General features: G+C 38.0%; 1 protein-coding gene across 2 annotated transcripts in view; it reads left to right on the forward strand.

Annotated features, from left to right (window-relative positions):
- LOC126299173 (spectrin alpha chain) overlaps window positions 1–26,596 on the forward strand; it is a 124,164-nt gene that overhangs the window by 57,055 nt on the left and 40,513 nt on the right. For both annotated transcript variants that reach the window (XM_049990938.1, XM_049990939.1), the window contains exons 16-23: window positions 3,563–3,722; window positions 6,684–6,889; window positions 7,018–7,245; window positions 8,123–8,257; window positions 13,413–13,673; window positions 18,565–18,756; window positions 18,860–19,096; window positions 19,875–20,156. In XM_049990938.1, the coding sequence (XP_049846895.1) occupies window positions 3,563–3,722; window positions 6,684–6,889; window positions 7,018–7,245; window positions 8,123–8,257; window positions 13,413–13,673; window positions 18,565–18,756; window positions 18,860–19,096; window positions 19,875–20,156 (1,701 nt within the window). The remainder of the gene's footprint in view (window positions 1–3,562; window positions 3,723–6,683; window positions 6,890–7,017; window positions 7,246–8,122; window positions 8,258–13,412; window positions 13,674–18,564; window positions 18,757–18,859; window positions 19,097–19,874; window positions 20,157–26,596) is intronic.

Genomic DNA, 26,596 nt, shown 5'->3' on the forward strand with positions numbered 1-26,596 from the left:
TAGATGTAGAACTTTAGAATTGTTACTGTAGTGGCTAAGAGTTTGAACATTGTAAGTAGGATAAATGTATCTGTGAATAACATGAAAACAGTATTGTTAAACACAATCCTTATTGTTCTGATATTAAAGTTTCTTACAATGATGGCACAGTTAGTGACACAGATCTACATCACTAGCAGCAGTTACATATTCATGTCCTGCAGTAGCTGAATGTAGTTACAATTACAGTTTTCTAACTACCTACTATCATCATCATCATCACTGATACACTGAAACTTATTTACTTCACATTTTTCGTTCTTTTATATCTTAAGGGGTAATAGTTGATACTGTCTTCAAACAGGAAAAAGATTTATAATCTAAAAAAGGAGCCATTCAGGCAGTACATTGTGTTGATTCATAAAGTTCTTGTAGGTTCTGTTTAACACGCTAAAAATTCCTACACTAACATTGCAGCCCGTTCACTTGCTTAAGTCATTTGTGATTGGCAGCATATATTCAGTGAATGCAAGTCAAGGGCGCGGTCTCTGTTTCCGGTACATCTTCAATTGATCAGAAGAGCTCTGATGCTTTATAACATACATCTTGTATATGCTTCCAGAACTGAGGGTTGTTGATGACAAACTACAGATTTTCCAACTGAAGTTATGATATTTCTTCTGGTAAACTCCTTTTATTTCCTGCAGGGTTGCTATTTGTCAGCTTAATTGTGCAGTGGGACAGTACCATTCATATGTGAGTAGTCCCTGATGGTGTTGTTGCAATTACACGTCTTTAAAATGCACAAGGAATTATAAAAGCTTGACCACGTATAGGAGGAGCAGGAGTTTTTACCTGATCCAACCATCTTTGACTTGGGAAAATGATGGATCTCTCAAATCATTCCAGGTGAATGTCAATTTCTCCTAATTGACTGTGATTGACACCTTACCCATTATTAAATCTTCTAAAATGAAGTAAATTTTTATATTAAATAAAACAAAGTTCAGTTGAGAAAATGGTTCAAATTACAGCATGACTAAAATGCTGGCCAGTGCTTATCTTTAGGTGAAGCAACTTCCTGCTGCAGATAGAATCACATAAAACAGAAATTAATACTTCTAGCTTTCTAAAATATACATTCCTCCTCCTCCTGGTGGGTAAGAGGGATTGCACAAAGAAATATGGAAAGGAGAGGCAAGCCATTCAGATTGTAGGTTGTGAGGACGACACACGTGTTGTGAGGTGGAAGTGTTGTAGAGATGAGGGAAAGCAAGATACTTCGTTCTTTCCTTTCCTCCTCACCACAATGGGTGATCTGCTCTCAGCCAAGGGTCTGAGTGACATGACTCCCCTTCCCCAATGCCCCTTTTCCACAATCCTCAACCAATCTCTCTTTCTATAGTGAAAAAGGAAGTATAGCTCTGAGAGAGATGAGTAATATTTTTATTTTAAATTCTTATAGATGGAAAAAAAATCCCAACGCAAGAAATAATTGATGTACATTGAGGAGATTTTGAGAATACATTTGTCTAGGTAACATATTTAAGTGATTAACTGCAACATCACGGGTTAATATAAGTATGAGAAAAGCTATTGTAAATTTGAAATGTTGGTACATGAATAAAAATCAGAATGTTGAATGCAAGCATGCAAACATGCATGCATTATGTTGTACAAGTGCCAGATGTCAGTTTGTGCGATGCAGTTCCTTGCCTATTGTGCTTGGTCGGTCAATACGGAAATGGTTAATACTGGTGGTGGATGATGGTAGAGTTGTCACATATGCTCGATTGGAGACAGATCTGGTGATGGAGCAGGTCAAGCCAACGTGTCAGCACTCTGTAGAGCATAATAATTTACAACAGCAGTATGTGGAAAAGCATGATCCTGCAGGAAAACATCCCATGAAACTCTGTTCATGAATGGCAGTACGAGAGTTGAATCACTAGACTGATGCACAAATTTGCTGTCATACGAAATCGCACTCTAGGTCATATCTCCAGGTGTAGGTCCAGTGTGTCTAGGCCGCAGACAGCTTGGTTGCTGGAGATCACCTGTCCTCATTACCAACACATGGCCATCACTGGTGCCGAGGCAGAACTGGCGTTCATCAGAAAACACAACAGACCTTCAATCTATCCTCCAATGACCTCTGACTTGACACTGTGGAGCCTAAAGCTGCTTGAATTGCTGCTGCAGATACAGAGTGGTGCTCCACAGCCATACGTCAAGCACAATGATCTTCCCTCTCGGTAGTGCCACATGGCCGTCTGGAGCCTGTTCTTCTTGCAACCGTACCTTCCCCGACCACTGCTGCCAGCAATCATTTGCAGTGACTTCTTGCCTGCTGAGTCTTTCTGCAATATCGCTAAAAGGACCATCCAACTTCACATAGCCTTATTACATGACCTCGCTCAAACTCAGTGAGATGTTGATAGTGGTGTCTTTGTCACCTTAAAGACATTATTGACTAACAGCAACTGACTATGTCCAGTCTCAAAGGTAACTAACACTCGTGACTGTTACAGCACATATTTAAAGCAAACCTAATTTGCAGCCTCATTGCGAGTGGTGATACTAGCGCAGATATACACACATGCCTACAAACTTTTGTTTATCTTTCACAACTCCTCCTTGATGTTAAAATTTTGTTTTTGTTAGTGTATTTATTTTTGTAGTTGTTGTCAGTGTTGTCATTCTGGCATTTCACAACTCTGTGTTCAGTTATTCTGTTTTGATTTGTTCCAGTAAATTATGTGTATGTTATGATCTGTTATATGATAGTGTGTCACTGACACAGATATCCCATTTAATAAAAATAGATTGGATGAAAAACATTTTTGTGGTATTTATTAACATTCATCTATGAAATGGGCGCTAATTGTCAATCAGAATTTGTTTCTCACCCTATTTTAGATGTTTGTCAGTACTTGTCATTAATTTTGAAAACAAAAGTTTCTATCACTGCACAATTTGCACATAGAGTTAAACCAAAGTTAACGGATAAAGGTCTAGCTATAAGAAAGGCATTAAGGATTCAGTTTGTGTATATTAAAACACTAAAAGTTGTGCTTACTGCTTCTCGAGTTGCATTGGTACCATTTTGTGCCATGCCAGTTCTCATTTCTTGGTTGCATTTTAATACAGCTGTGTTTAAGTTTTTGTGATATTTATCAGTTTTGTGATTATTTACCTGCTTCTATTATTTGTTGTTTTTAATTGTGCACCAGTTGCCTTCTTTCTATTTTGCATTTACAGTTATTGTTGTTCCATGTTGTTATGGAGAGCTAAAACAATTGTGTTGATGTTCCACTTCTATCACAGTCCTTAGATTGATGCATTTTAAATCTTTATAAATTTATGTTCCTTTTACTGGAAAATGGTGGTTATACTTGTTGATGTTGATTGTGTTTCTGCTGCCGATACTTGTTTTCTAAAACAAGTTTTCAAAATCCTCTGTGGACGTTATAACATACGCTGTATTGTGATATTCAATAAATATACAGTATAACACAATGATACATTTTGTAGTTTTCTAGTGTGCTGTATAAGATTCAATGATAATGTTTATGCATTACAGCTTGCACTTACTGAACGATACTCTGCATTGCAACGTCCAATGAACATCCGCAAGCAACGCCTGCTTGATTCACTGCAAGTGCAGCAACTTTTCCGTGATATCGAAGATGAGGAAGCATGGATAAGAGAGAAGGAACCAGTAGCTGCATCTACAAACAGAGGTTAATAGTTTTTAGTATATTTTGTGACTGTCACTTAGTTTTGAAAAGGACTGCCTAAGTTTTTAAATATGTGCAGTAATTTTGCAGAACTCTGTTTTTGTAATGAAAGTTAAGAGTGTACATAAAATGTTGTTGTAACTGCAGTATTACAGGTGTTGCATTATAGTAGCTGTATTTGTGTGGAATGCCCTCCCTCTGAAATTAAATATGTGTATGGCATTATTTAAAAGGTACTGGCTAATTACTAGGACTATTGCTGTTTGTTGAACTACTACTACTACTACTACTACTACTACTACTACCACCACCACCACCACAAACACCGCCCCAACTGTTGCAACAGTTCACTTGCAGCAATACAAGTTGCACTGCATAAGGCAAAATTAGGTGTTAAATAAGGATTGAGAGCACATAAAAATTATTTTAAAGAAACCTCTGTGGAACAAAGTGCATATCTGAATAAAATCTTTATGATTATGATGATGCAGGTTATGAATATCAAAAGTGTTTTGCTCTAGTTGACACTTGCTGTTGAAGCTAATGCAAATTGTACATTGGGCATGATGTGTGTGTTAAGACTCTGATATAAGGTGGTTTCACAAAATAATAAAATTAAAGTAGTTTTCATTTTTGGTCTGTTGTATACACTATAATTGTCAAATTTTCATGTTTCATTTCAGTTCAGGCAAATTCAACAGAGATCATATGTGCATGTGGTATTGAGTTATACTCAGTGTCAGTTAATGGCAATATTTCCTTCCCTCCCTCTCGCTGTGCCGAGAAAGTATGTATAAAGTAGACAACTCATCGGATTTAGTTAATGTCAGGAAAGGATTTCCTATATGATTCTCAAATGACCAGAGAATACTATTGCTGATCCAGAGAATCTTCAGAAGGCTTCATCATAATTTCAGAGAAGTTTTTCTATCTTCAATGAAGTATGTGTGTAATTTCCTCATACCTTCTAACTCTCTACCTTTTCATTGATCCTCCCCACTCTTCCCTCATGGAAGAATTTACAAAGTAAGGAAATTAATTGTTTCAGTCTTCAGTTCAGCATGTGCCACGCATTTTTCACTACCTTCTCCTGGCTATAACTAGCAGTGTACTTTGCATCGTAATTGTTATTTGTCGAGCTTGTATAATGAGAAATGAGTCTTTAATTGTTAAACATGGAAGAGCAGTGGCTATATGAATTTTTCTCTCTTAATTGTTGAAATATATACCTGTATTTAGAACAGGCTTCGATTTTTTTATTTATTTATTTATTTTTTAAATTGATTTTGACAATAAAATTTCTTCACAATATTTTATCTCTCTCTTCCACCATTGATCCAGAAACCAGTGTACATTTTTCAACTCAGTATAGATTAAAGTTTGGAAACATCGGTGTTCATCTACATCTACATGGTTACTCTGCAATTCACACTTAAGTGCCCGGCAGAGGGTTCATCAAACTATTTTCATACTACTTCTCTACCATCCCACTCTCGAATGGCGTATGGGGAAAAAGGAACACCTAAATCTTTCTATTCAATGTCTGATTTTTCTTGTTTTATCATGATGATCATTTCTCCCTACATAGGTGGGTGCCAACAAAATATTTTCGCATTCGGAAGAGAAAGTTGTTGATTGAAATTTCGTAAATAGATCTCGCCACAAAGAAAATCGCCATTGTTTCAGTAACTGCCACCCCAACTTGCGTATCATCTGAGTGTTCTGCCAACAAAGCACAATCTTCGTTCCACCTTCCCCACAATATTATCTATGTGGTCTTTCCAATTTAAGTTGCTCGTAATTGTAATTCCTAGGTATTTAGTGGAATTGACAGCCCTTAGATTTGTGCGATTTATCATATACCCTAAATTTATCCGATTTCTTTTAGTACCCATGTGCATGACCTCGCACTTTTCTTTGTTTAGTGCCAATTGCCACTTTTCACACCATACAGAAATTCTCTCTAACTCATTTTGTAATTGGAATTTATCGTCTGATGATTTTACTAGACGGTAAATTACAGCATCATCTGCAAACCATCTGAGTGGGCTGCTCAGATTATCACCTAGAACATTTATGTAAATCAGGAACAGCAGAGGGCCTATGACACTACCTTGCAGAACGCCAGATATCACTTCTGTTACTCGATGATTTACCGTCTATCATTATGAACTGGGACCTCTCTGATACGAAATCATGAATCCAGTCACACAACTGGGGCGATACTCAGTATGCATGCAATTCGTTTAATAGTTGAGTCAAATTGTAATAAGTTATATGTTAGGCCATGGGAGGAGGATAACAGGTATTACATTGGTAAAAAAAGTTATCTGCTACATCAGGTTTCTGATAAATCTTATTTCTCTTAACTGATTACTGCAATTGAATGTCACATTTTACAACACACAACTCTATTTGTATTTACTGTTACTTGTGGTTATCGGTCTTATACTTGTTCAAACTATTGTTTTCAACCTTACAAATGTTAATGCAAAAAGATATTTGAATGATACACACAAGGCAGTATTAATACTCACCTGATTGCATTCATATTGTCGCAGAAGAAGCTGAGTAGCACTGTAGTGTAGTGGTTGTGACACAATTGTTGCATGGAGGGTCACGAGTTTAAAATAACCTAGACTGTACAATTTTAATTTCTATATTTGGTTTGAGGACATTCTAGAAGTATCGACAAATGTCAAGAATCATTGTACAGAATGTTCTGTAGCTGTAGATATACTGCATGTGTTCTGTCCGAAGGCGGTTAGCTCCTCGCTCTTGTATGTGCAAATACTGAACTAACCTTCGTTAAGCAAAGTTAGTGTTTATCATTCAGCTAATTACACATTCTTCTATGTGACAGTATCAACTATGCCTTTTTATGTTAACAAATCGCAGAGACACTATATATACACATAAATATACATATATATAATTTTTTATTTTTTTAAATTTTTTTTTTAGGTCGTGATCTTATTGGTGTGCAGAATCTTATCAAGAAACATCAGGCTGTCTTAGCAGAAATTAATAATCATGAAAATCGTATAACTGCTGTGTATCAGTCAGGTCAGCAAATGCTGGATGAGGGACACTTTGCAAGTGATGAAATAAAACAGAGGGTTGCAACCCTAAATGATCACTGGACACAACTAAAAGATAAAGCTCTGCAGGTAAAGCAGACGGTTTATATTTGACTGTACTATACATGGACATTTCTAAAACAGGAATAGAAAAATTCTTCTGTGTTTCGAAATAGAATTGCCAATAATTTGCAAATATCTATTTGCTTAATTTTCAGAGGAAACAAGATCTGGAAGATTCACTTCAAGCACATCAGTACTTTGCAGATGCAAATGAAGCAGAATCATGGATGAAAGAGAAGGAACCAATTGTGTGTAATACTGACTATGGAAAGGATGAAGATTCGAGTGAGGCTCTTCTCAAAAAGCACGAGGCACTTGTTTCTGATTTGGAAGCTTTTGGAAACACAATTTTAAGTCTCCGTGAGCAAGCACAATCTTGCAGGGTCTGTATTAGCTGAAGTATATTTCTACAAGCTCATAGACATATCTTTATGTTGCATTTCAATGCTCGTCAGCTGTCTTTTGAAATGGCAAAATGGCTTGTTAAGCAAAACATATACTGTAAAGTTGTATTTTAATAGGCTTCAAATCAAATTCATAAAATCTAAATTGTTTTCAGTTTTGTTCATTTACAAAAATGCATTATGCATGTGCCTGTTGATTTCATAATTAATTTGTATGATTAGCTTCTATCATATTTTATATAACCTTTTCAAGTAGATGTTGTAGTTCACTGACATTTTACAACATACATCAAAATGAACATATCTGTAGTATCATTCATTACTGAATTTTATTCTGCTTAGCCACCTGAGTCCAGTATACAGTATCAAGTATATGTCCAAAGAATCTCAATATAAGGTACAAAATTCAATGTTCTAACCAAAGATTCAATTTACAGAAACACTTTCACATGAACGATAAACTTCAAAATGAAGCACAGTAGCTGCTGGAGAAATTTGTTAATGCAGCATATTTAATACCTCCTTCTGGTTTAGTTCTAAATCATTCATACACTCTGTAACTGACAGTGGATACATTTGATGTTCTGAGAGAATGTAACAAGATTCCAAAAAGAATGCGATATAAATCCCAGCACATTTTTGGTACCTTGTCATAATATTCATAGCTACTTCTATTTGCAAATTTCTTTGCACGTGATTCAAAATAACCCGTATAAAAAACAGACTTATGAATTAGTCACATATATCCAGTGAAGTTGTCACTTGTAATTCCTAATCTGATGTTTTGATGGTTATGTAATATTTTGATTTTTCTTAGTTTGCCAACATAACTGAAGTGAATAAATTTTGATTACAGCAACAAGAAACACCTGTAATTGATGTCTCAGGGAAAGAATGTGTTATGGCACTGTATGATTATACAGAAAAATCACCCCGTGAGGTTTCCATGAAGAAGGGTGATGTTCTCACTCTTCTGAATTCAAACAACAAGGTTTGTTTATTCCTTTTTAGTTATAGATTTTATGACAAATATTTTAAGGCATTAAACCAGTTGATCTGACAGCAATGATTCACAAGTACCAACATGTCCTTAAATTTGAGAGTTGTTTTTATATGCTAGTACATGACATAACAAACATGGGCTGAAGAATTGTGAATGAATATAAAATTGTTAACATGTCTCCTGTGTCTGGAAAGAGGACACAAATGATATAAGTGATCAAAGTACTGACTGTTTTAAAAGTAGTGCATTTTCTCCAGAAATCGTGTAAAGTTTGTTTTGTAGGAATTTAAGGTACCAGTCTTTTCCCCACTGCATTCACAATAAATAAACTATAAACTTGAATCTCTGATTTTACTTCACGGTCTTTTAAGATATACAAGGTGTGGAAAAAAGTAATGGGAATGTTTATTTTTCTTAAAGAATCCTTATTTATTGATAATCAACTACTACTTTGTCCACTTCAGAGTAATTCCCCTCAGATATAAAGCACTTGTGCCAGGGCTTTTTCCAATCTTGGAAGCACTTTTTGAACTCATTTTTCATTATTGTGATCAGCGCCTTCAGTGATTTGTTTTTATTTCATCAGTAGTGGCAAAACAGTGTGCTCCCATGGTTCTGTTCAGCCTCGGGAATAGAATAGGGGGCTAAATCCAGCGAATACAGTGGATGAAGCAAGATATAACGGTTTTACTTTTTGGCCAAAAAATCATGAATAAGCATTGAGGTGTGAGTGGGAACATTATCATGATGCAATTTCCGCAAGTGATATTGTGCCACAGTTCTAGTTGTTTCCTTCGGATTGCTTCACGCAAATGACATGTAACTTCCAGGTAGCATTTCTTAATGACCATATGACTATAAGGCAGGGACTCGTGATGCACTATCCGATTCTAATCAAAGAAAAGTGAGAAGCAGCTTCACATGTGATTGAACTTACTGAATTATTTTCAGTCTTGGCTCTTCAGGCAGTTGCCATTGGCCGATTGGGCACTGGTTTTGATATCCTACCTGTATACCCACGTTTTGTCACCTGTTATAACCTTTGTTAGACGTTCTGGGTTGTTCTTGACTTCATTCAGCATTTTGAATGATACCCACGCAATGTCGTTTTTGGTTGAAATTCGACAATTTTTGAACGCACTCTGCTATTACATTTTTTGTGCCTAAAACATATGAAAAATTTGCTTGGCATGAGCCAGAGGATATGCCAATATCAGCAGCAACATCTCTGAAGTTGATTTGCCGATTTTCCTGAACGATTTTCTTTGCTGCTTCGATATTGTCATTAGTAATTGATGTGCTAGGGAGTCCAGGGTGGTCGTTGTCTTAAACGTCTTCTTGACCACTCGTAAGTCCTTGTCTTACTCATAGTAGAATCACTAAAAGTCACAGTCAAAATTTCAAATGTGGTGCTGCACTTTTTCATTTTTCAAGCCAAATTTAATGCAAAGTCTTTGATCCATTATTCTGAGACGAAAAAATTCAGAGAGCACTCAGAAACACATCTAACCTTCTTGACTGTCAGTGGTAAATTAAATGTCAAAACAGCTGAAAATGGAAACCTATATCAGAAACACGTGCGCAAAAAAAAAATAGAGTTGGATGTATAAGCACTGTGAAGTTAAAAAAATTCTAGCTACTTTATGATCACACCTCATGTCTAGAAAGTAGAAAAATATTCATTGGCTCTACTGCAAACATACTCTCTCGTATGTTTCACAGTAAACACACTGTGGTGCACAATATGTCTCTCGTAGCATCTGTTGTTGGCGTCAGATGAGCTTCCCTATGTTACTTTTGCACTTGCTAAACAAACCCATGACAAAATCTGCTACTCTGACTTCTCTCTTTCCTGTATTGATCTTTCCTGGTAGGGGTCCCACATTGAGAAGCACTGCTCATGTGGTTGGACTATAAAGCCTGAGGATTCTTCCAGTGTGTCAGTCAGTCTGGCACCTTCTGTGTGTCCAGTGAATAGTTTCATGTGCGATTAGTTTTATGTGGTTTTTCCTCTTTAAAACACTCCATAAACAGTTTCCTGGTACTTAATTTTAGACGATAGAATTTAGTTTTCCACCCTTCCCTCTGTTCTCGGTTGCTGTGTCTGTATCATCACTGAGTAACTTCTGTAAAACCAAAATTTATTAGTAATTTTTTATAGGGTTGGTAGATAGAAGTTTTGTTTCTAATTTATTGAACATACCACATATCTTTCTCCTTTGCTTTGTTCAGTTTTCATTTGTCTAAAGGATTTTAACTGTGTTTAAGTATGTGTTGAACAGGAGGCTCTATTTGCTGTTGGAGCAGCTTCCTAATATATCTGTTGAACCAGACTAGGTCTTTACCATCTCTCACATCTTTATTCTACACATAATCTGTCTAAGGCATAGTGTACTCTAGAATTTGATCAATTTATACTCAGTTTTTGAGCTTGGAGATTAGAAATACCTTCTTCCCTTTCTTAACATTCCTACTAGCACCCACACTCAATGATGCTATAATGGCCTTAGTATCACAATTTCCCTGTTCTGCATTAACTGAATTGAAAAGTTGTGGTTTGTTTGGAATCGGTAGATTTAAGATGTACCCTCACAGATCGATTCTCGAAATAACTGCTAATGGCAAGTTTCGGATGAAGCAGTATAACCCAAATCCCTGTCTCTACCATCCGCCTTAATTGCCGAGTCTCATAGCCTGTAAATAGTAAGTTGAAATCTTCCCAGTTCTCACACATGATCAGGAAATTTACATTCAACTTCTGTTAAAATGATTACCATAGAAAATGAAAAGCTCCTTCTATTGAAACATTAAAAAAAATCTTTCTCACTGTTGTTGTTGTTGTTCTAGCTCCTTTTTTCTGAATTATGTATGAAATAGTGTAAGAGTTTTGTAACACGATACATGTTCTTAAAAGTAATTTAAGTATGCAGAATTATTCTCATGGTAATGTGTATATACAATTTCATAATTTAATGTTGTGATGTATAAGGGGTAGTCCACTGATCGTGACCAGGCCAAATATCTCACGAAATAAGCGTCGAATGAGAAAACTACAAAGAACAAAACTTGTCTAGCTTGAAGGAGGAAACCAGATGTGCTATAGTTGGCCCACTAGATGACACTGCCATAGGTCAAATGGATATCAGCTGCGTTTTCTAAGTAGGAGCCCCCATTTTTAATTACATATTCGTGTAGTACGTAAAGAAATATGAATGTTTTAGTTGGACCACCTTCTTCACTTTGTGGTAGATGGTGCTGTAATAGTCACAAACATATGGCTCACAATTTTAGACGAACAGTTGGTAACAGGTAGGTTTTTAAAATTAAAATACAGAGCATAGGTAAGTTTGAACATTTTATTTCGGTTGTTCCAATGTGATACATGTACCTTTGTGAAATTATCATTTCTGAGAATGCATGCTGTACAGTTTGATTACCTGTAAATACCACATTAATGCAATAAATGCTCGAAATGATGTCCGTCAATCTCAATGCATTTGGCAATATGTGTAATGCCATTCCTCTCAGCAGCGAGTAGTTTGCCTTCCGTAATGTTCGCACATGCATTGACAATGCGCTGACGCACGTTGTCAGGCGTTGTCAGTGGATCACGGTAGCAAATCTCCTTCAATTTTCCCCACAGAAAGAAATCCGGGGACATCAGATCCGGTGAACGTGTGGACCATGGTATGGTGCTTTGATGACCAATCCACCTGTCATGAAATATGCTATTCAGTACTGCTTCAACCGCATGCAAGCTATGTGCCGCACATCCATCATGTTGGAAGTACATCACCAGTCTGTCGTGCAGTGAAACATCTTGTAGTAACATAGGTAGAACATTACGTAGGAAATCGGCATACATTGCACCATTTAGATTGCCATCGATAAAATGGGGGCCAATTATCCTTCCTCCCATAATGCTCACCAAGGTCGCTGATGTTCCACTTATCACAGCCATTGTGGATTTTCCATTGCCCATAGTGCATATTACGCCGGTTTACATTACCGCTGTTGATGAATGACACTTCGTCACTAAATAGAACATGTGCAAAAAATCTGTCATTGTCCAGTAATTTCACTTGTGCCCAGTGGCAGAACTGTACACGACATTCAAAGTCGTCACCATGCAATTCCTGGTGCATAGAAATATGGTATGGGTGCAATCGATGTTAATGTAACATTCTCAGCGCCGACGTTTTTGAGATTCCCGATTCTTGCGCAGTTTGTCTGCTACTGATGTGCGGATTAGCTGCGACAGCAGCTAAAACACCTACTTGGGCATCATCATTTCTTGCAGGTCGTGGTTGATGTGTCACATGTGGCTGAACACTTTCTGTTTCCTTAAATAACGTAACTATCTGGCGAACGGTCCGGACACTTGGATGATGTCGTACAGGATACCGAGCAGCATACATAGCACATGCCCGTTGGCTATTTTGATCACAATAGCTATACATCAACACGATATCGACCTTTTCTGCAATTGGTAAACGGTCCATTTTAACACGGGTAATGTATCACGAAGCAAATACTGTCTGCACTGGTGGAATGTTACGTGATACCACGTGCTTATACGTCGACTATTACAGCGTCATCTATCACAAAGCGAAAAAAGTGGTCCAACTAAAACATTCATATTTCTTTATGTACTACATGAATATGTAATAAAAATGGGGGTTCCTATTTTTAAAAAAAGCAGCTGATATCCGTTTGACCTATGGCAGTGCCGTCTAGCGGGCCAACCATAGTGCCATCTGATTTCCCCCTTCAAGCTAGACGAGTTTCGTTCTTTGTAGTTTTTTCGTTTTATGCTTATTTTGTGAGATATTGGCCAAGTCACTACGGACCACCCTGTATATTGTTTTTAGGTAAAGGTTTAAATCTGCAGGTAGCTGCTAAGTGTAAAATCAGCTAATTGCCTAATGTTGTGTTTGGCCATAAGAAAAAGTTACAAAGACAATTTATTGGCATAGTCTTCCATTTAATGAGAAAGGGGGGGGAGGGAGAGAGAGAGAGAGCGGGGAGGGGGGGGGGACGTAAAAGTGAGTAGTGATGTATTGTTTTTTGTTTTACTTTATTCCTATAGTTCTGCTTATTTTAAATTTGTCATATAAAAGTTTTTTTTTTGTGCACATTGCAGGATTGGTGGAAAGTTGAAGTTAATGATCGTCAAGGATTTGTTCCAGCTGCATATGTTAAGAAGATTGAAGCAGGATTATCTGCCTCTCAGCAGAACCTTGCAGACAAGAATTCAATAGCAGCAAGACAAAACCAGATTGAAGCTCAGTATGATCAGTTACTGAGTTTGGCTAGGGAACGCCAAAATAAACTCAATGAGACTGTAAAGGCTTATGTGCTGGTTCGTGAAGCAGCAGAACTTGCAACTTGGATAAAAGATAAGGTAAGAGTTTTTGAATTTCATCCATAAACACTAATGTAAACATCGGGTGTCTTGTAAAAAGTGTTTGACATTAACAAAATTTTGTTGTTGTGTATAAAATGTGGCACAGTTAATTCCTTTAAAGATAAACAATAACGGATATTTACTGTGCTAATACAGTGAAACCCCGCTTTTTACACTTTTCAAGGGACTTCAAAACCTGGTGTAAATTATGGGAAATAATGTTTCAAGCTGTAAAAGTTATGTATATGATACCCCCTTGCACTTTATGTATGATATATGTACATAACAGGCATCAAAAGACTTGTCAAGAACTTTATTATCTAATAAAGGTTTATTATGGAATAAAAACTGCTGATGTGCCTGGAATTGACAACTGTCTGGGAAGTGGAAACATTTGACTTAATTTCAAACACAAAAATTGATGTTTTTGGAAAGCCTGCAGATGTCATTGATTATTTAAATAATGAAATACTGCACTAGTTATGTATTTTTTATGTTTAGCACAACATGTTTTGAGAATTTTTCTCATTGTCAAGTGCAAATATGTAAATAAGTATTTTGTATGTTGTTTGAATATGTGTTATTCTGCATCTCTTGCACTGTACTCGTCTTTTCGAGATTATTAGGTACTGTGCCTCATCAGTTACGTAGAAAACCACACGCACATGCAAACAGTCACTCACATAGTTTGTTTGTGTAACATCACAAAAAATACATACATATATACTGCAGTTGACAATGAGAATAAATTCTCGAAACACGTTTCGCTCAGCATGAACACAATACGTAACTGCCACTGTGTTTACACTAAAAACATTTGACAACGCTAAGTGAATGACGGTGTCAGCTAGCACTCCATGTGGCCATACACTGAAACACACTAAATATGGTTCGACAAAGGTGTCATGATCATCATAACAATGACGAAACGCCATTTGCACAGTAGAGACAGTTTGGAATTGTTTGTGATTGGTCATATCATCTTCATTCGAACAAACCTAATTACTCCCATCAGCCACCACACATAGTAGAGCTTGGCAGCGGCAGAAGATACGGCACGAATTGTTACAACTTTTACTCATTTACCCATTCAAATCTGCCGAGTAGTGTGTGCTGGTGTCAAGTAATTTAACCACTTAATATTTGTAACATTACTGGATGGCCAACATTATGCCAGCATCATATTTCCTCCACAAACATTTTTTCGTAATGCGTAAATCACGGGAAAATTATAAATATGTTGACAAAAAAATCAGGTGCAAATTAAAATTGTGAGCATAGGAAATTTGACGGGACCAATAAAAAAATGTCGTAAACGGCGCGAAAACATTAATTCCAGGAACATAAAAGTGGGGTTATACTGTATTACTTCTCGTACAATATCTAAATGGCATAAATCACAAGCTGGCATTCATAAATATGCTTGCTTATTAATATGACCTGTTGGGAAATATTTCTGCTGCAGTGTTACTTACTAAAGTAAGATGCCAAGAGGGCCCTTAAATAAGTCATATGTTAAACTATCCAAAGGTGGTTTATGTCCCTATAATACTAGGGATGCTTTCTTTGAAAAAGATATGGCTGATTTCTTTCTCTAATTTAAATATAATCAGTGGAATGTTAAATCAGAAATTTCTTTCCTTTTTCTAATTTCATGAAATTTCCATTGTAGTATTTCAAATTGTAGAGTAGTGAGTTCCAGTTTACAAGTAATTCTGCAAGTAATTGAGATCTTGAAGCCAGATAGTGAGTCAATGAATTATATATTTGAAAGATTTTAATTAAAGACATTCAAGGATTTTGCGAAAATATTTAAAAAATAAAGTTGTTTAATTTGAGTTTTAATAAGAGTGAACTTGAATTATTCTGTACAGAATATTTCATACAATTATTCTGTAAGTTTGGCAAAGATTAATACACTACTGCATAAGGAAGAAAGGCATGTTTTAGGTGCAAAAATTGTAATTTTATTGGTATAATCATATTTGGGGATTCGAAGAAATATTTTAACTGTATTACAACTATTATACTTATTGTGAAGCCAGTTCATCAGTGTCTGATTTTGATTACTGTTGGTGTGTACTCTTGGCAAAGAACACTGATCGTCAACAACAGAGATCTGAGTTGATTTTTCCTTTGAACATGTCTTGACCCTCCTGAACAATTGATTAACACTCTGAGGCCAGTTGGAGATGAATTCTGCCTTATAAAAAATATATTTGTTCTTTTTCTTTTCACTCGGACATGTTTCAGCACTTTTCGTGATATTATCAGTGGGTTTATTTGTTTATTTTCCTTCTACAAAATTGTTCTTCCATGTTAACATTTGTAAAATGAGCAATTATTGTCAACTGTTTTACATTGTTTTGCTTACTGTACAGAGCTGAGACATGTATCACTGTGTTGAGGCATTCTATGCTGTTTACTTAAGATATTTCTAAAGGTTCTAGTTATGTAGTACATTTGGAAGCAAAGTGAATGTATGCATTTTTTTAAATACCTCGTGTAAAGCTATTGAATGTTTGTGCTAGTAGCCTTAGGTCTACTACACAATCTACAGCTTTTCATCGGCAAGCAACAAAACATTCTATTTTTCTGTTTACTATGCATTTGCATCTGAGAATCACTATGTATTGTGTTTTATACTTCAAGTCTGTGCACCACATCCCAAACAAACAAACGTGTCATGAAACAACTGAACACTACATAGCCACAACAACGTGTAGTGGGAGTGAAAACTTTGTACTTGGCAAACAAATTGTAGAAAATGCATGTGCAATGATGCAATGACAAAAGTGAAAGAAATAAGCATGTTACCACAACACAAACAAAGTAGAAACACCACATCATCAAAACTTGTAAGTAACACACTAAATGACTTGATACGTAATGATTCTTGGTCAGAAATGCAGAATAAACAGAAAAATAAAATGATGTTTTGCTGTTTGCAGATTATAAGCTGTAGATCATGTAGTAGACCTAAAGCTACTGGTATAAAAATCCACTTTATTTCCAAATGTACAACATAACTAGATCTTTTAGACATTTCGTAAATAAGCGACATATTATGCCTCTCGACAAAGTGATGTGTGTATCACTACAGTACTCTAAGCAAGCCAATGTAAAACGTTTGACAATAATCACTCATTTTACAAATATAAGTATTTTGTTCAAAAGGTTTCTTCAATTGTTAATATGTAACAACAATTTTGCAGGAGGAAAATAAATAAACTCCCCGAAGATAGCACAAAAAGTGCTGAAACATGTCTGGGTGAAAACAAAACTGCAAAGGTATCTTGCATAAGACTGAATTCCTCTCCAATAGGAAGCATCTCTCTCTCTCTCTCTCTCTTTTTCCCCGGTATTGTTTTCTTTCATTCACAATAGGTCTTCTTCATGAGCAGATTAGCTATTTGAAATTTGGATTTTACTGCTTTCCAGTTTCTCCATGAGAGTGAAAACAAAAATAAATATTTTCTTTTTTAAAAGTTTTACTGCAGTAATCCTAAAATACAGGATGTCCATAAAAGAATGTCCCAGTCACAAACTATAGCTCATAAATGCTTTAAATCCAGTTGACTATGGTATATGTTACAACTTTGCACATGAATTGTTGCAGTGGGAAGATGACTTTCTTGATTGTATTGTGTTTAGTGATAAGGCAACTTATAGATTTAAGTGCGAAGGTAGATAGCCATAATTTTCGTATCTGGGGGGGGGGGGGGGGGGGGGGCGGCAGAACATTTTCATGAACTAGTACAGTATGCGAGAGATGCTCCCAAAATTAAATGTTTCTGTGCTGTGCCCTGATGTCTGCTGTGTGGACTATCCCCCTCCCCACCCCTCCCACTGAGGTTACTATAATTGGGATGGCTTATCTGGATATGTTGCAAGAACATGTTTTTCTCCAGAATGAGATTTTCACTCTGTAGCAGTGTGTGCACTGATATGAAACTTCCTGGAAGATTAAAACTGTGTGCCGGATGGAGACTTGAACTCGGGAACTTTGCCTTTCGCGGGCAAGTGCTCTACCATCTGAGTTACCAAAGCATGACTCATGCTCCGTCCTCACAGCTTTGCTTCTCTGTTTTCCTCCAATTTGAAAGTCAACCTGAAAACTTCATTTGGTAGGAGGATGGATCCCCACCCCATTGGTATCTCTTTGTATGAGAATGGTTGAATATCGGAAGTCCCTGACGATTGGATAGGTTAGAATGACCGACATGACAGAGCTCTTCCCTGCTGGCTTCCATGTCCACATGACCTCTTGCCATGCAGTTTTTCTTTGGGGCTTTATAAAAGACCATGTCTACATTCCACCACTGCCTAATGATTTGCCAGAGTCGAGACACAGAATTGAAGTGGCTATTGCTTTCATTACTCTGGACTCGTTAACCAAATTGTGTAAAGAATTGGATTTTAGGTTGGCTGTGTGTTGTTCGATGTGTGTTGTATAACTAAAGGTGCTATCTTGAACATTTGTAAGAGAAAGTAGGTCAGTTTACCTTCAATTTGATGTGCGATTTGTTGAAAATAGTCTAAGCTAAACTGCTATGTTACACTACAGAAACTAGGACAGTCTTCTATAGACACCCGGTTTATTCCTCGTGATTTGTTAATTGCTTCCTGGTTTAATTCATTGATAAAATTTAATTTGGTCTTAAGGTATTATATTAAACAGTCAAAATATGTAGTTGAACCTAGTAACATTTATTTGAAAACTTTTTCCCCAAATTCTGAATAAATATTTTATGCATTTTTTATAGTTGACATATCTAACATCATTAAAGTAATCTTCTTCATAAAAATAAACTGTCATTTAATATTATTGCATTTAAAGTTATACTGATTTAAAGCAATCTGTTTACATAGTTCTTTTCATTTTCAGGAAAGTTATGCTGAAGTAGCTGATGTTGGAGAAGACCTGGAACAAGTTGAGGTTATGCAAAAGAAGTTTGATGATTTCCAAGCTGATCTAAAAGCAAATGAAGTCAGACTTGCAGAAATGAATGAAATAGCAATGCAGCTCATGAGTCTCGGGCAGACAGAAGCTGCCTTGAAAATACAAACACAGATAGAGGTAAATTTTTTGTCTTTCTCTTCATATTGTTCTTCGCCTTGATGGTCTTCTTTCTCTGAAACAAATTTTTATGGAGGCTTCAGAAAAACAATTTCTGTTTCAGGATTTGAATCAGAAGTGGACGTCACTGCAGCAGCTAACATCAGAGAGGGCCACACAGTTAGGGTCTGCACACGAAGTTCAGCGTTTCCACAGAGATGTTGATGAAACAAAAGATTGGATTCAAGAAAAAGATGAAGCTCTAAACAATGAAGACCTGGGAAAAGATCTGAGAAGTGTGCAAGCTCTACAGAGGAAGCACGAAGGTCTTGAGAGGGATTTGGCTGCACTGGGAGACAAGGTTATAATTGTTAAATGAGTAATAGTAATTTCATAGTATGGTCTCTACACACACCATTTAATGCGATGTAGTACTCAGCAGTGAGATCTATGTTTATCTGCTAGTTATAGCCTCAGTATGACTCAAAATCTTACACTTCAGACTGACAAAGAACTTCTGGATAACTTGGAACAACTTGGAGCCTAATTTATATCATATACATAATGTTTTCTCTGAGAAGGTCAAATTTGTGGTATACATGTATATATGATGTTAAATCTTATACTTACCACCCATGTGATTTTTATTTATTTACTTTTTTTCCCTATGTTTAAACCCACACCATCCTGCTGTAATTTTGAACTTACCTTTGAAAATTATGGAAGGTTAATGTATGAAAATAGATTGTGCACCCCCCCCCCCCTTTTTCCCCTGTCCCTGTTCTTGTCCACTCTTGCCAAAGTTAGATTCATTAATTGCCTAGAATTCCATTATCCATGTTCACGGACCTATTCTGCTCTCAAGAAGAAAGAAAGAAATGTACAGGAACACTGTACACTCCACTAGTTGTCTGATAATGGAATTGAGAAGTTGCAAGAAGGTTAATTATTACAGTGTTGTTTTGAAAACCTGTGGTTTCATTTTTAAACTTTATGATGTTTATATTGCCTCTGTTGTGATCATTTGAGGTGGTCCTGTGTGTTGAGATCAGAAGTAAATTTAAAGGGAGTAATATCTGTCACCAGGAGTATTAAACTGTTGCTAAATTTTCTGTACCATTTGTGTTCTTGCATTACAGATCAGGCAGCTTGATGAAACCGCAAACAGGCTTATGCAAACTCATCCAGAAACAGCTGATCAGACGTATGCCAAACAGAAAGAGATCAATGAAGAGTGGACTCAACTCACAGCAAAGGCAAATAGCCGCAAAGAGAAGTTGTTGGATTCATATGATCTCCAACGTTTCTTGAGTGACTATCGTGATTTGATGTCGTGGATCAATAGTATGATGGGCCTGGTTTCCAGTGATGAACTCGCAAATGATGTCACTGGAGCTGAAGCTTTATTAGAAAGACATCAGGTAACAACACTGTTATACACTGTAGCTGTAGTGGAAACTTCATCTGTAACTTTGATCTGTTAATCCTGAGAAGTGATGTAGAATCATTGTGATGGGAATTAACAGATTGTGTATTTGAGGACCACTAGTTTCAGGACTAATACACAGTGAAACAAATTTTGTAAGGCCTCGGAAACTGTGCAACTAGTTAATCTAGACTCCACTGTGAGGAAGAGGAAGTATTGACAGTAGTGATTTCTCCTCCCTCAGTACGCCCATCTGTATCTCTGTTTATCTTCTAGAAGCATCACTGGGCTTTACCTGTCAGCCTTCTTGCATGGCTGAATTATGTTTGAGAGTGATGGTTTTTGTTTATCTGGATGACTGTTTTTGTGCATGACTGTTTATCTGTAATTGGTTGTACCGTGAATTGTCTAGGTAATGTGGAAATTGGTCTTTTATCTGAAGTGCCAGGGTATTGCGTACCTAACTAATGTATAAGATGATGGGTTGAAGTGCTAGTTTCCTCATAGATTTTCTTACTTTCTTTTGATGTCTGTATTTTTATCTTTCAGATATTGCACCAGTTGGTAATAGTGCTAAGTGTTCTTGTGCATAATAAGAAATTGTTGTTGTCCACCATATTAAACTTCGATGAAAAATGAGACGGCACTGTAGTACCTCTTTTTAGCACCACTTTAAAGATCTTTCTCAAAGAAATTTTATGGATATTTGATTCATATTTATTTGTCAAAGAAATATATAGTGTAATACCGGCCCAACAGTTATGTGAAAAACATGGTATATTAATACATTAGTGTCCCATATAAACATTATTACAGAATTTTTCAAACAGTGGAAAATTCAGACTGGAATGTAACAATACTAGAAAAAAGGGAAATTGCTACTCACTATATAGTGGAGATGCTGAGTCACAGATAGGCACAATAAAAACACTGTCACAAATAAAGCTTTTGGCCCATAAGGCCTTCGCACTGTGAGCAGCAGCACCAGTACACGATGGGAGTGGTGACTGGGTGGGGGTAAGGAGGAAAGTGGGACGGGGAGGGGGTGGGATAGTAGGGTAGGTGTGGCAGACAGTGCAGTGTTGCTGGGGAGAATGCAGGGAAGAGGTGGAGAGAGGCTAGGGCAGCTATGTGCAGTCAGGAGGTTCAACAGAGGGTGAAGGGAGAGAACTTTACCCTACACTCCAAAATTCCTGCCCACCACAACACAATCCAGTACCTGAACAGACCTGAAACACTGTCATGAACCTTTACTTAGCCCCACAGAAATAGCTGTCCTTTCCAAAGACCTGACCTTTTGCCCCACTCCGAAATTCAATCATGCAGGACTTGGTTAAAGACCTTGCCTCCTTATCCCGGTGATCCCTACAGTGGAAACACTTCTTCGCCACCAACCCTAGTAATCAGACTCAACTAAAGACCAATGTTGAACCCTGCCTAACTCAGTTCACTCCTCCATCCAACCATGATCCACCCCACTGTCCCCAAATCATCACCTGTTAACTTTCCAGAATTTCTTAACCTCGAACCTTGCCTCATTATCATTCCCCAAATCCGCCAATATGCAAACTAACCTTACATCCCCAGAAAGAACTGCAGTCCACCATCTAAAAACTGATCCCTGTCCTAGAATCCTACCTGCAGACAAAGGCTCCTCCACTGTAGTTTTGAACCACAAGGATTGCCTGGTGGAAGGACTTGCCAGCTGTCATATACATCCACATGCAAACCTTGCCACAAGGACCCCATTCCAGAAATCCAGCAGGACCTCCAGCCACTCATTAAATCCTTAGGCCCATCCCAGAACCTCTCCTCAGATTCCATATTTCTACTCACACATGCCACTCCCCTCACTCCCACCTTCTACATGCTTCCAGAAGTCCATAAACCCCACCAACCAGGACACCCAATTGTGGCCGGATACTGTGCCCCCACTGAAATAATCTCTGCTCTTGTTGACTGACACTTTCAACCTATTACCCATAACTTACCCTCCTATATAATATACCAGCCATTTCCTCCACCAACTCTGCTAAGTTCCTGTCCCTTTACCACATGGTGCACTGCTCATCACTATTGATGCCACCTCCCTTTACACTAACATCCCTAATGCCCATGGCCTGACTGCTATTGAACACTACCTTTCCCAACACCTGATGGATTCCAAACCAACAACATCCTTCCTAGGTGACATGATCAACTGCATCCTTACCGACAATTACTTCTCCTTTGAAGGCATTATCTGCAAACAGATCCAAGGTACGGCTATGGGCACCTGCATGGCACCATCCTATACCAACCTATTCATGGGCCATATAGAGAAATCCTTCCTGTACACTTAGAATCCTAAACCTCTCACCTGTTTTAGATTCATTGATGACATCTTTGTGATGTGGATCGAGGGTGAGGACACCTTACCCACATTCATCCCCCATTTGCTTCACCTGGTCCCACTCAACCAAACAAGCCACCTTCCTAGATACTGATCTCCACCTCAGAAGTGGCTACATCAGTACCTCTGTCCATATCAGACCTACTAACCACCAGCAATACCTCTGTCGACAGCTGCCACCTGTTCCATACCCAGAAATCCCTTCTGTGTGGCCTAGTCACCCATGGTCATGGTCACAGACCGCAATTATCCTCCCAACCTTGTACAAAAACAAATCTCTTGTGCCTTATCTTTAGTATCTCCCACAACTTCCATAAGTCTCACCATCTGGCCACAGAGGATCATTCCCCTCGTAACTCAGTACCACCCAGGACTGCAGCAACTGAATTACATTCTCTGCCAGGGTTTTGACTACCTTTGTCGTGCCCTTAAATGAGAAATGTCCTGGCCACTATCCATCACACCCCTCCCACAGTGGTATTCCGCCTTCCACTGAACCTACACAATATACTCATCCATCCCTACACAACCCCTGCTCCCAACCGCTTAACTCTTGGTTCATACCCCTGTAATATACCCCTGTAATATACCTAGTTGCAAGACCTGTTCCATTCCTCCTCCTCCTCCTCCTCCTCCTCCTCCTCCTCCTCCGATACCACCACCACCACCGCCACCACCACCACCACCACCACCTCTGGTCACAAACATCACCTATCCCATCAAGGGCAGGGCTACCTGTGAAACCAGTCATGATCTAGCTAAGCTGCAACCAATATGCTGCATTCTATGTGCCCATGACAACCAACAAACTCTCTATCTGCATGAATGGCCACCGACAAACTGTGGCCAAGAAACAAGTGGACCACCCGGTTGCTGAGCACACTGCCAAACCATGAGATCTGTCATTTCAGTGACTGCTTCACAGCCTGTGTCACATAGATCCTTCCCACCATCACCAACTTTCCTGAATCCTCACCCATACAGCCTCCCTGTTCCCATTTGAGCACTATACAGCCCTCATTCCACCATTGCACCCAGTCTTTTTATTTCCCTTCTTCTATGCCGTCCCCTACTCCCAACCTCTCCCCTACCCTCCATCTGACCTCCCGACTGCACGTAGCTTCCCTATCCTCTCTCCACCTCGTCCCTGCATGCTCTCTAGCAGCACTGCACTGGCCACCACCCCTACCCTACTTTCCCTCCCTCTCCCCACCACAGCCTTTTCCTTAACCCCACGCAGTTGCAACTCCCATCATGCACTGGTGCTGCTGCTTGCAGTGTGGCTACAGTTGCCTGATGTGTGTGTGTGTGTGTGTGTGTGAGAGAGAGAGAGAGAGAGAGAGAGAGAGAGAGAGAGAGAGAGAGAGAGAGAGAGCTGTTTTTGAAGAAAGCATTAGGGGCCGAAAGCTTTATTTGTGACATTCGTTTTGTTGTGCGTATCTGCGACTCAGTATCTCCGCTATATGATGAATGGCAATGTTCCTTCTCATTACAAAATCTTTAGTACATATGTCAAGACATATTTCATGGACTGAGCAAAACTTATTTAATTGTATGTATTGTGATGTGATGGATAAAAAAAAATTATACACAGTCTGGTGATAAAATGTTGTTCTTGAAATTTACTTAGGCTGTGGGGCCCACATAGAAAAAGTGATGTTAACTGTAAAATATTATTTCAAGTAGTTTAGTGACATCTGTAAATTCAGTGGCCAGATGTGGAGCTCAAATGAGAGATTTATTATGCATCTGATTTCCACAGCAAAAGTCACATTTGTACATTGAAATATAAAAAGAAGTTCCCACAGTGTAGGCTTATTCTGAATTTTGATATTCTGTTGGCATGTTATGTCTATAGTCTGATTAAAATTACTTGATAGTAGACAAATCATGCATTGTAGCTGGTTTCATCGAATCGGAGTGCCCAGTGTGAAGCTCAAGTCATTCATGAACCACATAAAAAAAACTCTCTCTCTCTCTCTCTCTCTCTCTCTCTCTCTCTCTCTCTCTCTCTCTCTCTCTCTCGTGCGAACGTGCACACACAAAACAATCATAATGAAATACATGTTTGATACACAGGACTAACTAAACACTACTGTACTGGTTCCTTCCACACAAGAAGTTATTCAGCATCATTTATGCAGTTATTATAATTGGAGAGATTGGCTTACATAAGATAAACTTCACATGACATTGTGTTGAGTTGAATTTTTAAGGCTTTCAGTCTTTGTGACTCAGATGCCAGAGTCCTGAGTATAACCGCCTTTTGCAGTTTAATGTCATAGCATAGTCGTTAGTGCATAAACGTCACATATAAAAGGTCGAAGGTTCGAATCTCGCCAAATGCAGGGAACTTTTTATTTTTCTAAATCTCATCAAAAGACTTTATCATTTTTTTATGCATTAACTGGTTTAAATGCCCCCCCCCCCTCCCCCAATACTTTGCCATTTCATTTTCATCATAGTTGTGACTTCTTTTATTTGTTCTTATTTTTCTTCCTATCGTTCTTTTTTTATTTGGGATCTGCTTGTGTCGCCTATAATCTGCAACCAAGGTCCAACCAAGACTGTTCATAAATTGGTAACACAGGATCCTGTGTTGCCAGTGTGACGATAGTTTTGAATAACCAATGACAGAGAGAAATTAGTTTGTTTTTCCCGCTAAAACATGAATTTTGCTGCAGAAGATGGTTATGCAAACAAAAACATAATTACATTTTTTATTTTGCACCTGCTCATAGAGGTTATCCTTAAATGCTGTTAACAAAGTGATCGTGATTTCAGTTCTTCTGCAGATTGTTGATTGTTGTTTTCTTGGATGCATTGCACATCACCAGGTTGTTTTCAGGTTATGACAGGAGTATTCAGTACTACAAAACCTATTGCCTCACGCAGTTCAATCTTTGGTCACATACTATCAGCTGTCAACAGAGCATCTCCCATTTCTGTCATACATCACAGTGGCTGCTTCCAACAATGCTGCATGTTATGCATTAACACAATTTTTGATTTGATTCGCAGTGTTTGTGTCACCCCTAATGGTAGCTGGCAGTGAATCTGGAAGCACTGTAGTGGCAAGTGACAAACGTCAACTGACAAGTAATTTTAATCATACCATAGTGTGCTGTACGATCATTTGTGAATTCAAAGTATAGCATAATATAATGATGAAACATTTCTGGACACCCCTGTGTAATACAGATTCAACCATTAGACATCATGAGAGGTTGGCCTGCTAGTATAAGAGGAGGTAGAATGTATTGTGTTGTCAGTAGAGAATGAGTAACAGTGGTCAGGAGAGCTCAGTGACTTTGAATGTGGGCCAATCATTGGACATCACTTGAGTAACAGATTCATAAGGGGAATTTAAACCATTCTAAAGCTGCTAAAGTCAACTGTGATGTGACTGAAGTGGAAACATGAAGCAACACTACACAGCTAAACCAAGATCAGGCAGACCTTGTGTACTGACTGACAGGGACTGTCGACCATTGATGGCTCCAAAAAATTGCATGTAATCATCAAAATGTTATACTCGAGTTAAAAAATAGGGCTACCAGCACTCCAGCTAGCACAATGACTGCCCATACAAGAGTCTAGTAGCTCCTTAGAAGCCACACACATCTGTAGTCGATGCTACACGAAACTTGAAGTGGTGTAAAGAGATACCACCGGTCAACGGATGACGAAATGAGTTATGTGAAGTGATGAATCATGTTATACCCTGTGGCAATCCAATGGAAAGGTTTGAGTTTGGTGAATGCATGGAGGACTTTACCTGTCATCATATGTAGTGCCAACAGTGAATTATGGAGGTGGTGGTGTTATGACATGACAGTGTTTTTCATGGTTAGGATGTGATTCCCTTACTGTGCTTGAGAAAACACTAAATGTGGAAGGATATAAACACATTTTACAGCGATATGTACTGTGTAAAGTAGCGGAACAGTTTGAAGACAATGACTGACTTTATCACTATGACAATGCACCCTGTCATAAAGTGGACATGTGAGACAATAGTTTGTGGAAAATAACATTCCTAA

This window comes from Schistocerca gregaria, chromosome X (genome assembly GCF_023897955.1).
Source record: "Schistocerca gregaria isolate iqSchGreg1 chromosome X, iqSchGreg1.2, whole genome shotgun sequence".
NCBI lineage: Eukaryota > Metazoa > Arthropoda > Insecta > Orthoptera > Acrididae > Schistocerca > Schistocerca gregaria.